Raw genomic sequence first — 14,078 nt, forward strand, 5'->3', positions numbered from 1 at the left:
TACTTTGTGTAAGGTGCCCACATGTTTTATTAAAGCCAGTCCTGTGTAGCAGGTGTTATCCTCATTTTACAGATGAGAAAAGTAAGACTTGGCAAAATGAAACGAATAGCCCAGTTCCGCAGCTAGAAGATGGGAGAGCTGGGGGCTGGGAGAGGTCTCCACTAACGCAGGGACTGGGGAGGGGAGGTAGAGCCAGGCTCAGCGTGGCCCATTAATGCCTTCTGGCTGTTCCTCTGGGCCAGTCTCAGAGGGCTGGCGAGGCTCCCTGTGGGGTGGGTGGGCCACGGAAGGAGAGGAGGCCATTGTAGAGGACACTCATGGGGGCCTTTGTCCTACAGGCCCTTGATCCATGGTGGGGGAGGGGGTGGGGGACAGTAGGATGTTCCAGCCCTGGTTCTCCCCCGCATCTGAGCCCTCACAAAGAACTTCCTAAAAAACTGAAGAAAATGTTGAGATATGAGGAACACAGGTGGCATTCCCTTCAGGAATGGTTCTCAGCCAGAGGGGTGATGCACTCCCTGGGCCTATGTTCTGCTGCTTTATGTCCCAAGGACAGGGACAGGGTGGCAGGTGTCCCTATGCACACTGGAGAGAGTGAGGCTCTTCTCTGCCCCTTCTCATCTTCTCGGTCCCCCGAGGTTCCCATTTCCCACTTCTCCCTCCTCTTCCCCAAAGCCATGCTGGCAGCACATGCTTGCCCCCAACACACGCACATGTGAGGCTTCCCCACCACTTCTATGGAGAGTCTCCCAGACCCTGGCCGAGTCTCCCCCTGACTCCATTCCTCAAAGCCTGTCACCCGTCACCTCCCCACTTTGTCTGCCCCCAGGTTGGCCCAGGGGGAGTGCACACATCCCACTCAGCCCCTTGGCAACTAACAACCCCTGAATCACCAGATCCCCAGCTGGCCTGTCCCCTCGGGCTCTTCCGGGCTTATGCTGTGGGATCCAGGACACCTGCTCGGACACTTGCCTTGTTTAAGGGCACTGCACAGTTCCTCAGAGACACCTCATGCCCTGGTTCCTCCAGGCACAAGAACAGACACATCACCATCACTGGGCCATAAAAACACCCCCCGGCTCCTGGGCTGAGACCTCTGTCCACAAAAGCTGTTCTCCAGACCCCGGGTCGCCATGGCAATGCCAGGTACTTGTGACCCAAAGAGAAAAGATGGCCTGGACATCAGTCCTCCATCAGCTTCCAGGAGAGTAGGCATAGGGGAAGGGAGGCCGAGGAGTGGTTTTGCCATGGTTTGTGTCCTCTCGCCATGGCTCTGACTAAGGAGCCGGAATACTGGCCCCAGATCTGCCACTACCCAGTTGTGTGATGCGGGGCAGTCACTTTACCTCTCCCCACCAGTGTAAACAGAAGTGAATGAGCTGAACCCATTCATCCCAGATTCCCTAACCTGGAGCCTGGCCAGAGAGGACCTCAGAGGCAGGGGTGAGGGTAAACTTCATGTGAGGAAGTGCACTGCACTCAGCACTGGGAGGGGGTCTGGGATTCATGTCCTCGCCTCTGGTGTTTCATTGTAATACCTCGGTAGCCGAAGGAGTTCCGTGTCAGATGCTCAGTTACTCACTCGCTCTTTCCTTCAGCGCATTTACAAAGCCCGCACGGAGGACTTGCTGTATGCTGGGCACTGTACTAGGGTCCAGAGAACCCAGGTGAGGAAGGGGTGGCCCTGGCCCTCACGGTGCTCCCAGCTGAGTCAGGGGAGGAGACACACCAGGGACCAGCACGACCTAAAGAGTCGTGGAAGCCAGGGAGCCAGTGCTTAGGAGACCAACCTGGAGGTCAGCCCAGACCTAGGTGTGGACCCTGGCTGAGACTGAGGGAAATACTTAAATGCTCTGCACCTCAGTTTCTTCACCTTGAAGCAGGCAATAACAATGGAAGCTACTTCACAGGGTGGCTGAGAAAGTTAAGGAAAATAATCAGTGGAAAGTGCTGGGCATGTAGTAAGTGGCGCTTTTTTTTTTTTTTAAGTTTTTTTTTTTTTTTTAACGTTTATTTATTTTTGGGACAGAGAGAGACAGAGCATGAACGGGGGAGGGGCAGAGAGAGAGGGAGACACAGAATCGGAAACAGGCTCCAGGCTCCGAGCCATCAGCCCAGAGCCTGACGCGGGGCTCGAACTCCCGGACCGCGAGATCGTGACCTGGCTGAAGTCGGACGCTTAACCGACTGAGCCACCCAGGCGCCCCATTTTTTTTTAAGTTTATTTTGAGAGAGAGAGGGAGTGCAAGCAGGGAAGGGGCAGAGAGAGAGAGAGAGAGAGAGAGAGAGAGAGAATCCCAAGCAGGCTCCGTGTGGAGCCCCACCTGGGGCTCTTATTCACCAACCAAACTATGAGATCGTGACCTGAGCTGAAACCAAGAGTCGGATGCTTAACTGATTGAGCCACCCAGGCACCCCTAAATGGTGGCTTTTAATGACAGTTGTCATTATGGGGGCATAACACAGGCTCAGGAAAAGTGCTGATGGAGGCAGAAAGGGCACCATGTGTCAGCACTTTTAGAAGCCCCAGTCCCGTCCCATTCCCTGCTGGTGTCCATGAAACTGCTTCGTTCCCTGAGGTGGCTTCCCACACATGTGCCTCGGTTCACCATCCCTCCCCCTCCCTCCCCAGTGAAGGACTGTGAGACAAGATTGCTTCACAAGCAGAGGCCGCATCAGCCTGGGGTGTCCCCATCCCACCTGTCAGCACACTCTCCACAACCGCTCAGCCAGGCAGCAAGCTGGCACGCCGCAGGGTGGTCACAGGTTGTGTCTGCTCTGCCCCCTCCCGCACCCAAGCCTGGGCCCCGTGACGCTGCCCAGGAGACCAGGCGCATCCTGGCAGGCTGGCTCGGGCCGTCTTGGCTCCGCTGTGCGCTGAAGTCTGATTCTCCCCCTCCTCGTCTTCTCCTTCCCGTCTCCCGCATTTCTCTCGCTCTTGTTATCTTCCGCTGAATAAGACTGTGATGGATTGTGAAAGGTACTGAGCTGAGTCACAGAGTTTAGAGATGGAGGAGACCAATTAGATCATCAAGCTCATCTCTCTCCTGAGGAAAGGCGGAAAATAGGAGACAACAATAAACAATTTTATTGGGATATTAATTTAGGTGCCCGAAGGCCTTGACTTGTGTCTCTTAATATAATGCAGTGGATTTTTTTCCCTTCCCTGCTAATGTAATAATGGGGCCATTTTGTGGGCAGTTGGTTTGCATGATGGCTTTTGTTTCCCTCCTTTTCCCACGGAAGGTCCAGATGGAGTTTCGGAGGAGCTGGGAGCGCTGGCGGCTCAAGCACTTGCACATCCAGAGGGACAGCAGCATGAAGCCCCTCAAGTGTCCCACCAGTAGCCTGACCAGCGGAGGCACGGTGGGCAGCAGTGTGTATGCAGCCTCCTGCCAGGCCTCCTGCAGCTAAGCCCCCCAGCCCCTACCCTTCCTGTGGTCTCGCTGCTGGTTGGGTGGCCACCCCGGGTGGGAGAGACCCTGCTGGGGCTGGGGAAGGGAGGGACACACGCACACACCCATTCCTGCTTTCCCTTCCCAAACCCATCAGGCAGGCAATGGGCAGTGCCTCCTGGGACCCGTGGCTACATTTCCTCTGTGGAGAAACAGCCTACTAATTTGATCACTATGGCAGGAGAGAAAAAATGTTGCTAAAGTGAGGAGGATTTCTTCCCGTTAAGCCACTAGGTCCCTGGGGTTCCCCAAGACAGAGCAGCAAATCAGCCCCAGACTTGCACTCAAGGTCAGTGGCTTATTAGTGGGATTGGGCTTGCGAGAGGAGGTGGTTCTGAAAGAGGCTCACATAACCTCAGCCAAGCAGAGCTTAGGGAACGTGAGCCAAGTCTGCTGGCCTCCAGTTAGGTCACCATTGCCGTTGCTCCTCATTAAGGGGCACTGTTCACATTGCTTGTTCATCTCGCTCCCTCATCTCGCCACCTCGCCTTTGGGGGCCTTTGGTTGGGCCACCGGCAGCTGTTTCTAGAAGTGTTGACAATGAACACTGAGAAGGTGCCTGATGGTTTCCTTCGCTGGTGCCCACTTCTCCCGTGGGTGTTTGACCTGCTTTGGTGGCTGCTCCCACTATGTCCAGGGAACCGGGGCAAGTCCACTGCTGAGGAGCCCAGCTCTTGGCATGAACTCTGAATTCTATTCTAGAGTTGCTCCAGAATCCTCTAGGGTTCAACTAGGGAACTTCAGGAATATTTGCACTGGGGGCTACAGTGTAACTGCAACTGTCGGGAACCCAGAAGGCCGAGAGCTTTACTTCCACCTCTCCATGGAAATGCTTTTTATTTGTGACCAGATTATGGGAGTTTGGGGGTGCCCTCTAACTTTAAGAGATGTGACCAAAAAGAGACTTCTGGGGAAACTACCTGTCGCCACTGTTACCATGGAGGCAGTCTTCCCCTATCCTTGGTTTCTTCCCCCTTGAAATTCTCCCACTTGGAAGCCTGTATATATAGTTAATGCATTTTTCTTTATTGCTGTGAATAGTCTGCATGTGCAAGTGTGCAATTCTGACTCCTCCCACCTGATGGAAAAAAGAACTAAATCATTGTGATTGTGATATTTTTGGGGGGAGTGGGGTAGTTGATTTGACTCACCCACATTTTGAGCTAATCAATGTTTTCCCTGCCTTTAGTTTGATCCCATAAATAATGACCAGCAGACAGGCTAGAGAGGAGAAACCTATCAGTCCTGCCCCAGCCATGGTGAGAGGGCAGACCTGTAGCAGCACCACGGAGACCCAGACAAAAGGGAAACAGCCATCCAAGGGAGTTTGTGGATGCAAAGGAAGTTTCCAGAGCAGGAGAAAACTCTTAGGAGTCCCGACCTCCTGGGAAGGCAGAGAGAGAAGCTTCGGATGAATTCCTTTATGAGTCCATCTCTCCCTCCTTCCCCTTTTTAAGTGGTGGGGGACCCTCCCCAAAGCCTTGCACCAGACATATTTTCCTGTGCCTCTCAGAGAGCCATGTGATGTACGGGGAAAATAATAATGGGACATAAAACACATCAAGCAGAAAATTTCTTATACTTCAGCTTCAGTGAAGTGTTGTGTCTATGTTAATGGGGAAGTTGAACCTCAGGCTAAAGATGAATTGTGCAGACTGGCTCCTGGAGAAAATGTAGAGAAGTGGGGGACGGGAGCACCCCTGCTTCCCCAGAATAAGGGAAGATTTTCCAACAGGCACCACTCCTTGGCTTTGTTTTTGGAGTGGGTAGAGGGGAGATGAGCACTGGTGAATTGATGTGGGGTATGGCTCTGGCACAAGTGTTTCAGTTCTGGGTAAACTGGAAGATTTTGAGAATCATTAATACACTGCACAACAACAAAAAAGAGCCAGATTGATAAAACCTGAGAGAAACAAATTGTTAAGGGGAGAAACTGTAGGGAGAAAGTATTTAGTTAGGCACCAGGGAAGCTCAGATAGTTTGGTTTAAACTGTAAGTAGAGTTCTTTTCCCAACTGGTACTGGTGTTTCCTGATTTCAAAAGGCTCCTCAAACCCCATGCTCCAAGCCTTATAACACTGAGGAACTGTTTCCTTTGTAGATACATATTAGATACTGAAGAACTATCTTCTTTGCTCCAAGACCCACACTATTAATATTCATTTGATTGGCAGTGAACTCCCTCTAAACAATTTTTGAGCTCTCCTAAGCCAAATATATCTCTAATAGAGCTGGGAACTATCACATGCAATGTACTCCCAAATTCCACCAGCTGTTTACATGCATGTTGCCATAAGTGTTGAGCTTTTGCTCTGCACACTCTTATCTGCCTCTGTCCTGGGGGTACTATAGCTGACTGGCGGGGGTTGGGGGGGGGTGGGGGTGATGTATCAGCTGTGCAGCCAGCAAGGTCTGAGGACTTTGGTAAATAGAGACTGGGTTCAGCACTCTGGTCAGCTCCACTTCTTAGTGGCTGACATCATGACAACTCCTCTTGACTACATCAACCTTTAGAACAGCTAAATCCAGAACTGAAACAAACTGCTGACATCGCAAAGTTGCCTTCAAGATGACTTTCCAGATTGCCCGTGTGATTTTCAATTGCCTCAATACAATTCCCGCTGAAGCCCACACCAGTGGAGCTCTTGAAGACTCAGAGCAGGGAAAGACCGTGGGCATCTCCCCTATCCTGACCTAGAGGAGGGAGGTTTGCAAACATGACTTGCTAGGTGGTCCTGGGCTGGGTCTCCGAGTGTAATGAGACCTCTGGGAGGGATAGGTAAGAAATACAAAAGAGCCATTCAAGATACTCTTAGTAAAAGCTGGCAATGTTTATCTGGAGTTTCTGTTAAAAAAGAAATACAACAGCGAAGGTGGACAAATCAGCCAGTGAAGATGCCATCTCCTCAGTGACTTAGCCTGAGAGGAGGGGAAGGCTGTGGTTTACTATCTCTACTGTAGTACCTCACTCATCCTTGTCTTAAAATTAAGAAATTGAAATGCATCAGAGCACACATATACATAGAAACAGCAAGCGAGCCACTTTGAATAGCGAATCCAGTGCCCTTTTAATGGGTTGGCTTAATGGTTTCCTGATGCATCTGTGCTTATTTGACAAGTTGTTCTGTTGGCCGCACAGAGTGAACTAAAAGAAGTGGAGAAAGGTCCTAAGCCTCCCCCTTTGGCTCTCTCATCTCCCTGAAGTTGGAGAAGACTAGCAAACTGGGCAGCTTTAGCCTAGCAAAGATGGCACAGCCACCACCAAGGGCAAATAGAGTCAGTTCACATTTACCCCCGAAAGGCTCAATCTCATCAGTGTGGGCCATGTTTCAGCAGCTTCTGTCTCCATCCATAAGGAAAGAACACTGTGTGTGTGTGTGTATCCTGTGCATAGCAGCATAAAGTTAGGAGATGATGAATCCAGAATCATCCCACCCACTGTGAAGGTCATGGGACTGCACAGCCCAGGGCGAAGATAGGCGGGGGCCTGAGCCGTAGATGCTTCCTCTCCATGCGCAGACAGGGTTCCCATTATTGCTAATGCCTGCGACGTGCTCAGGGAAGGTAAAATATATTCCAAAGGTTTATTTTCCCTCTACTGAATTGATTCTACAGTGCTGACCCTGCTTTTGGCTCCTATGAGGAGCCAAACTATGAAAACCCTCAAATGAAATATGCCTGCTTCCTCTGCTAAGACAGCTATGTGAATGACATACTAAGTACTCAACAGAAACCAAATGAGTATCAACTCAGGCTTTTTTCCTTTTTGTTGCTGGAGTTTTGGGGGGGAAAGAAAATGTGAGAAATTTCCCCAGACAATATTGTCATGCCCCTACAGTGTTGGCTGCTGGCTCAAACCAGTTCTTTGGCCGCGCCTGGAGGGCCATATCAGGAAGTGTTGTTAAGCAGTGTAATTCAAACACTTAATGCCACAGTGTGTCTACAGTATCTATAATTACTTCTGCTCTGTCAATGGATACAGATTGGCAGGAAGCAGATAAGCATAACTGTTTTCCCATTAATGACCCAAATCTCTTGGACTTCACCTACATCTGAATCTATCAGAGGGGAGAGTTTTCTCTTCTCCCCTTTGGCCATTTAAAGCCAGTTTCTCAGGACCTTATCCAGTGGTGCATTTTTTTCTCTGATGCACCCAAGCTCCTCCCCATCTCCACACTACCTCCCCCACCCCTGCCACCCCACACTACCTCCTCCCCCACCCCTGCCAGCCCTATAATGAACTTCCCCACACTCCTCCCCCAACTAGCTATGCTAGGAATGCTGTTCTCTCAGCTGTGACCAATTTGGGGGTGCAGCTGAGAGTGAGGCACTGCCAGGGCTGAAATGATGCACCGCATTCCATACTCTGGCACAGCGAGGAGCATTGCAGCCAGGGGCTTGGATCCTAGCTTACCCTGGGGCTCTGCAACCTTTCTGATGAGGCCTGTCAAAACTATCAGTAATTAGTCAACCCAGACAATCGAGCATGACTAATTGCCACTGTGTCAAAGCAATCTGGGAGAAGGAAAACATATATAAATGAGAATGTTTGAATGTGGTGAACAAAAACTCCCAGCAAAGTTTGGAACATATAACAAGTTAGGGTCTTGGCTTCCTTGCAAGGGAGCAAGATCCGCCCAGACCCATAGGGCCGGACCTTGCCAAATGGTCCACACTTCACATCCAAATCTGCAATTTGAAGCTCCTCCCAGTAAAAGTGATCACATCCTCAAAGCAGATAAACTTCCACATCCCCTTGGTTTTGGAGGGGATTCGATGCGGAGCTTTAAATGCGAGAAGAGAGAGGGGAGCCAGGCTCTCAGGAGGGACAAAGCTGGGTTTCTGTCTTCAGTGCTCTTGGGGGATGTTTGCTCCTCATGAATGTTTAAACAAGATAATTTTCATGCAACTTCCTAATGTATAAATTCATATAAAATACACCCTGCATCTATAGGTAGCAAACGTGTATGGTGTTATAATTCCTTACACAGATGTGAAACGGATTCAGGCTCTTCCCTAATTTGCCTTGTAAACGTCAAATAAAGGCCTGTCATTACTGTGTCTCTCTTGCTCTTCCTTCGGGAGAGGAGGTTTTCTGCAGCGTCCAGCCCAGGTGACTCATGGCGCAGTGGGAAAACACAAAAGATGCCGTTTCCAGCCTAAGAAAAAAACCCTTGCTCATTACTCATGTCATGATTTTCATCTTCAAAGCACTTACCAAGTACTAATTTACCCATCGCAGCCCTTATACAGGGACTGCGCTGCCATTTAATTAGAGAAGTTGGGTGGTCGAGTGGCTTAAACAATGACTGATGGCCAAATGGACGCGTATTCTAATTCCGCTCATTCATTTGATCTCCCCTGTCTAAATGAACTCAGTCCATTAAATCCATTTTTTTTTTATGTCATAAAAGCACAAGCCTTGTTTGCAAAGTAGCCACAGAATTTGAATGGAGCTGCTGTTTAGAGATTCATCTTCAGATAAATGAACTTCTCTCCAGTTTAAGTAATCGCTCACTCTCCGAGCTTGCAGCCGACTCTTTTTAGAAGAGCAGAGGAATTGCAGATTCTCCCCAGTTCCGCCACCATTTCAGCTACCCATTTGAAGATCAATGTGCTCATCTGAAGGTTTCCTAAAACACACCTGTTTTTTAGACACGCTTTGGGGATTGTCTCTTTCAAACCGAATAATAATTCTTACTCTGAGAGCAAATGATATGTCGTTTCTCCTGGTATCTGCAGACAGAATATCTGCATTTTGGCTTGTCTGCATCAGTCTTGCTTTTGACTTCATTCACTCTCCTGTGATGTTCTCAGCGTTCTATGTCTTTACTCCACCACTCAGCAGCACGAGAAAGATGGATCTCAGAGCTTTCTCTCCCTTCCCCATCCCAACGAAGACACCTGCCCAAACCAATAATGACCACCACATCTGTAGGGAAGCCAGACAGATACAACCTCAGGAAAAGAGGGTGCACTTGGGCCTAACAGGTCTTAACCTCAGCCTGAACAAGGGATAAGGGCAGTTTCCCTGCTCTCCTGGAGGAAATAAATGAGAATTTTTGGCCTTCAGACTCACTCGTGGTCACATGCAATATAGAGCCACATTCCAGGGACTGATGCCCCACAGATGGGGATAACTGAGTTCCAAATAGCATTTGTGAAGAATGTCACTCATATGCCTTGTATAGAAGCATTCCCAAGTGTTTGGCTCCCACTGCCAAATCTCCTCTCACTATCCCCTCAAAAACATATGCCTTAGGCATGTGCAATGCAGTGTCTTTCAATCCCTCCCTCCCTTCTCTCCCTCCACCACCCTCTTTCTCACACACATGCATGTACACACACAATAAAGACAATACTGAAAACAGTGGGGTCTCCCTTACTGGAACTAGTGGGGAGAAAACCCCAGCAGTGCAACCTGGAACAGAAAACAATGTAGGCAAAATATTGAAGAGCATGGAAAAACAGAACAATACTGGGACAAGGAAGAAGTAGAAATTGAGTGTCCCCAAAGGTGGGAAGAGTAGGTGGGAAAGATGATGAGGCCCTAACATAATAAAGCAAATAAAGAAAAAAAAAAAAAACAGACCGTTTAAATGTGGGAAAGAGCTGTAGTAAAAGACACAAGGAAATTGTGGAGGTGGAAAAAAGAATGGGAATTACCAGGGGTACCTGGGTGGCTCAGTCGGTTAAGCATCTGACTCTTGATTTTGGCTCAGGTCATTATCTCATGGTTCATGAGGTCGAGCCCCATGTCAGACTCTCTGCTGACCGTGTGGAGCCTGCTTGGAATTCTCTCTCTCCATCTCTGCCCCTCTCCTGCTTGTGCTCTCTCCCTCTCTCTCAAAATAAATAAGTAAACAACAAAAAAAAATAATGGGAATTACCAGTGGGAAGCTATAGGGAGCCAAGTTAGGAGCCCCATCTCCAGCCAGTATTTTTAACTCCTTCTTCCATAAATCTGAGCTCTTTCCCTGAAGAGTTTTCTGATCTTAAACCTTGGTAGATTCTTTTCTTTGGTCCTAAGGCTCATTTTAACTAACATAATCATTTTAGAAAGAGAAAAAGATCACAGCCTAGAGTAAGTCCAACAGATTTTTTATTATTTCTCCCACTGATACAGGCACCAGTGGTAGAATGAATTACTGTGGCTCCTTCTCATGTAGGACCAATGGACCTCAGGGTTGATCTGTGTTGCAACCTCCAAGAATAAAATCAATAGCTGAGAATTACAAACCCTGAGCAGTCCCGTGCCAGGAGATGGACTGCTCTGGGGTGGAAGCAGGCAGGTAATACCAAGAGGAGATTTGCAAGCAACTTTTTTTTTTAACGTTCCGTACCTCTACAGTGAAAGAGCAAGGACTTGAAATAATAAATACAGTTTATATAAGACTTTTCAGTTCCATATGACCTAAGGAATTATTCTAATTCTACTTCTAAAGAATTAGAAACACAGCTCAGGACTTGGGCACCTTAACTACACACATTTAACAACCACAACAAAAAGGTCACAGTTACTTTACCTTTTAGGTCCTATCTTCAACAATCTAGAACCATTTACGTACATTTCTGGCTTATAGAGACAGGTATTTTATGACCAAATATTGTCGAAAGCTTCATAACTCTCGAAAGCTTCATAACTTTAAAAATGCTTAGGAAATCAGGGCTCCTGGGCGGCTCAGTTGGTTAGGCGTCCAACTTAAGCTCAGGTCACGATCTCACAGTTTGTGAGTTTGAGCCCGGCATCGGGCTCTGTGCTGACAGCTCAGAGCCTGGAGCCTGCTTCAGATTCTGCGTCTCCCTCTCTCTCTGCCCCTCCCCTGCTTGCACTCTGTCTCTGTCTCTCTCTCATAAATAAATAGATAGATACATAAACATTTAAAAAAATGCTTAGGAAATTAAATTTATGGTTTTACTGAACCCCACTGATATCTACCGATTAGATGTCACTACACAATGAAACCGCCCTCAAGCTCTTTCATCTTTCAAGTTCTGGTGTGGGAAATGGAGATTGGGAGAACCAAAATGTGGGAGATACACACAAAAGTAAAGACATCTCACTCTGATTAAGCTAAGCCAATGTCCTTCCAACAGCATCTTTTAGAAAGGTACAGTAAAAAAAATCAGATGAAAAGACATCTCATATAAAAGAATCAGGTTACATTACAAATTATACTGTGTTGGACTATTCTTAGCCATCAGGAAAAACATCCATAACACCATACTTTACATAAGGTATTTACAAAAGCACCTTCTTTCAGGAAGCGGTGAAGTTCATGAAGCCTGCCAACCAAAGCATGATGAGGCCACAAGTCCAGAAAAGATGCCACCTTCATGCAGTCTTGGCGTCAGCTGCAACCATGTTTTCTCGTGTTCTCCTGGCCCTGAACTCTGCCTGCTTCTCGGATACAGCCCTTCTTCTAGCAGGAGGCGACCTTTGCTTCTTGTTTCCCTCACTGGGTTAAGTCTTGGTGTCACTCCTCACATAAGAAATGCCAACCGCTCTTGAGACATTCTGCATCTGTGGTGCACAGCCCACGAGGGTATGGCATCACCTGAAACCCAGGTGCCCCCAAATGTGCACAGCAGCCCACATGAAGAGACTTTCTTCAGCTGTACTCAAAATGGTGCACTGATATAGATTTCCAAAGGCTGCAGCAAGATCACGGACACCCTGTGTAGACTTTTTGGAATCCAACCCCTCTCTCCTCTCTGGGGCTGGATCCTCCAAAGCTATCAAGTCCTAATGTGAATTTCCCATTTGATCATCTCTCCTTAGTAAATGTCCTCCCGATTCCCTTACTCACCCTGCATTTACCAGCCTTTCACCAGGCATGAGGCTTCCTCTGCTTCTGGGAAACGTATGAATGTGTAGGAAATTCTCCTCTTTCCATAAATAGTTTGAAAATCACATATAGGTGCAGAACCTGGTATAACCCATTAGAAGAGCCAGAATAGCCAAAGACATTTTTTCACTGATGAGACTTTAGAACAAAGCAATGTTTTCATATCATCCTGTGCCATTTCGCCATATGGTATGTTTAGCACTGCTGAAGTCAGTCTAAGTCTCAGGGGGCAAATCATTAGAAGGAATATGATTAAAACAAACTCTGCATAACAAATCTATTTTGGTTCACTGCAAAGGAACTGCTAAATGTATAAAAATACTCTGCCTATAAATGCATATGCTTTTCTCTAGAAATTATCCAAATATGATCGATATTAAAGCAACGAAATATAGTATTTCCCATAGGAGAGAGGTAAAAAAAAAAAAAAAAGGACATGGAGATATGGAGGAGTGGTGCTATCTTGTACTTGGGGGTTGGGGAGGGGGTGGGAGAGGGACAGGGAAGGTCTTTCGGATGATGTGACAGCAGAAAGATCTGACCCGAGCAAGGGAAAAAAGTCCCAGGATCATCTAGGGGAAGTGAGTTCTAAGCAAAGGAACAGCTAGTGCAAAGACCCTGAAGCAGAAGCTTATTGTGTGTGTTCGAGGAGGGGTCAGCAAACTACGGCTCACTGCCTGGTTTTATAAACAAAGTTTTATTGGCATTCTCATCTGTTCACATATTGTCACATATGGCTGCTTTGGCTCTATAATAGCCAAGCTGAGTCGTTGTGGCAGAGACAGTATGATCAACAAAAGTTTTTCTGTCTGGCCCCATACAGAGAAAGGCCAAACCATTTTTGCTAAACCCTTGTGTATGATGAACATGAGGGAAGTGAATATAACTGGGAAAGGCAAGAAGGAGCCAGATCACTTAGGGCCTTTTAGGATAAAACCAATAAATAGCCAACCAATCACCAAATGAAAGACACGTGCCGAAGGGTTAGGAGTGCAGACATCATTTATAAGACTTCTTTCTCACCATTTCACTCCAGTGTGCCTGCCTGAACTCTGCTTTGTTGCTGGTCCTCAGGTTCTCAGCCTTTTTTCCCATGTGACAGCGATGTGCACATCTGATAGGCTGCCGTGAACACAGCCCTGATAGGCCCAGGCAAGTGAGCAGATGTATAACCTAAGGTAACCTTGCAGGTGCATTAAAAAAATTGCAAAATGAACATTCACAAATAATAATATGCTATAAATTGAGACAAACCTAATACTTTAAATGTGTCATAAGACCCAAGAAGCAATGCTACAGACTATGTTTTCTAGCATTTTTTTTCATTCAAGCAAAATTCCAGACATAAAATGTATTCAAAGATCTTGCTACACAAAGAATGGTCTGAACACATGTAGCATCAGCACCACCTTGGAGCTTACTTGAAATGCAGAATCTTAGGCCCTGGACCAGACCTACAGAACCAGAATCCTCATTTTAAAAAGATCCCCAAGAGATGTGAACAGTCACTGTAGTTTGAGACCACTATCTTGACTGGCCTCTAATTACTCTTTTCTAAGAGTATGAAATACAGTTTTCAATTTCTTTTTTTTTTTTTTAATTTTTTTTTCAACGTTTTTTATTTTTGGGACAGAGAGAGACAGAGCATGAACGGGGGAGGGGCAGAGAGAGAGGGAGACACAGTATCGGAAACAGGCTCCAGGCTCCGAGCCATCAGCCCAGAGCCTGACGCGGGGCTCGAACTCACGGACCGCGAGATCGTGACCTGGCTGAAG

General features: G+C 47.5%; 1 protein-coding gene across 2 annotated transcripts in view; it reads left to right on the top strand.

The window, feature by feature from the left end:
- The window catches only part of GLP1R (glucagon like peptide 1 receptor), a 34,025-nt gene extending 30,439 nt beyond the window's left edge, over nt 1-3,586 (top strand). For both annotated transcript variants that reach the window (XM_047860185.1, XM_047860186.1), the window contains one exon: nt 3,247-3,586. In XM_047860185.1, coding sequence (XP_047716141.1) covers nt 3,247-3,414 — 168 coding nt within the window. In that variant the 3' untranslated portion in view covers nt 3,415-3,586. The remainder of the gene's footprint in view (nt 1-3,246) is intronic.
- Nucleotides 3,587-14,078: the final 10,492 nt, after the last annotated feature.

The sequence above is a fragment of the Prionailurus viverrinus genome, chromosome B2 (genome assembly GCF_022837055.1).
Source record: "Prionailurus viverrinus isolate Anna chromosome B2, UM_Priviv_1.0, whole genome shotgun sequence".
Taxonomy (NCBI): Eukaryota; Metazoa; Chordata; class Mammalia; order Carnivora; family Felidae; genus Prionailurus; species Prionailurus viverrinus.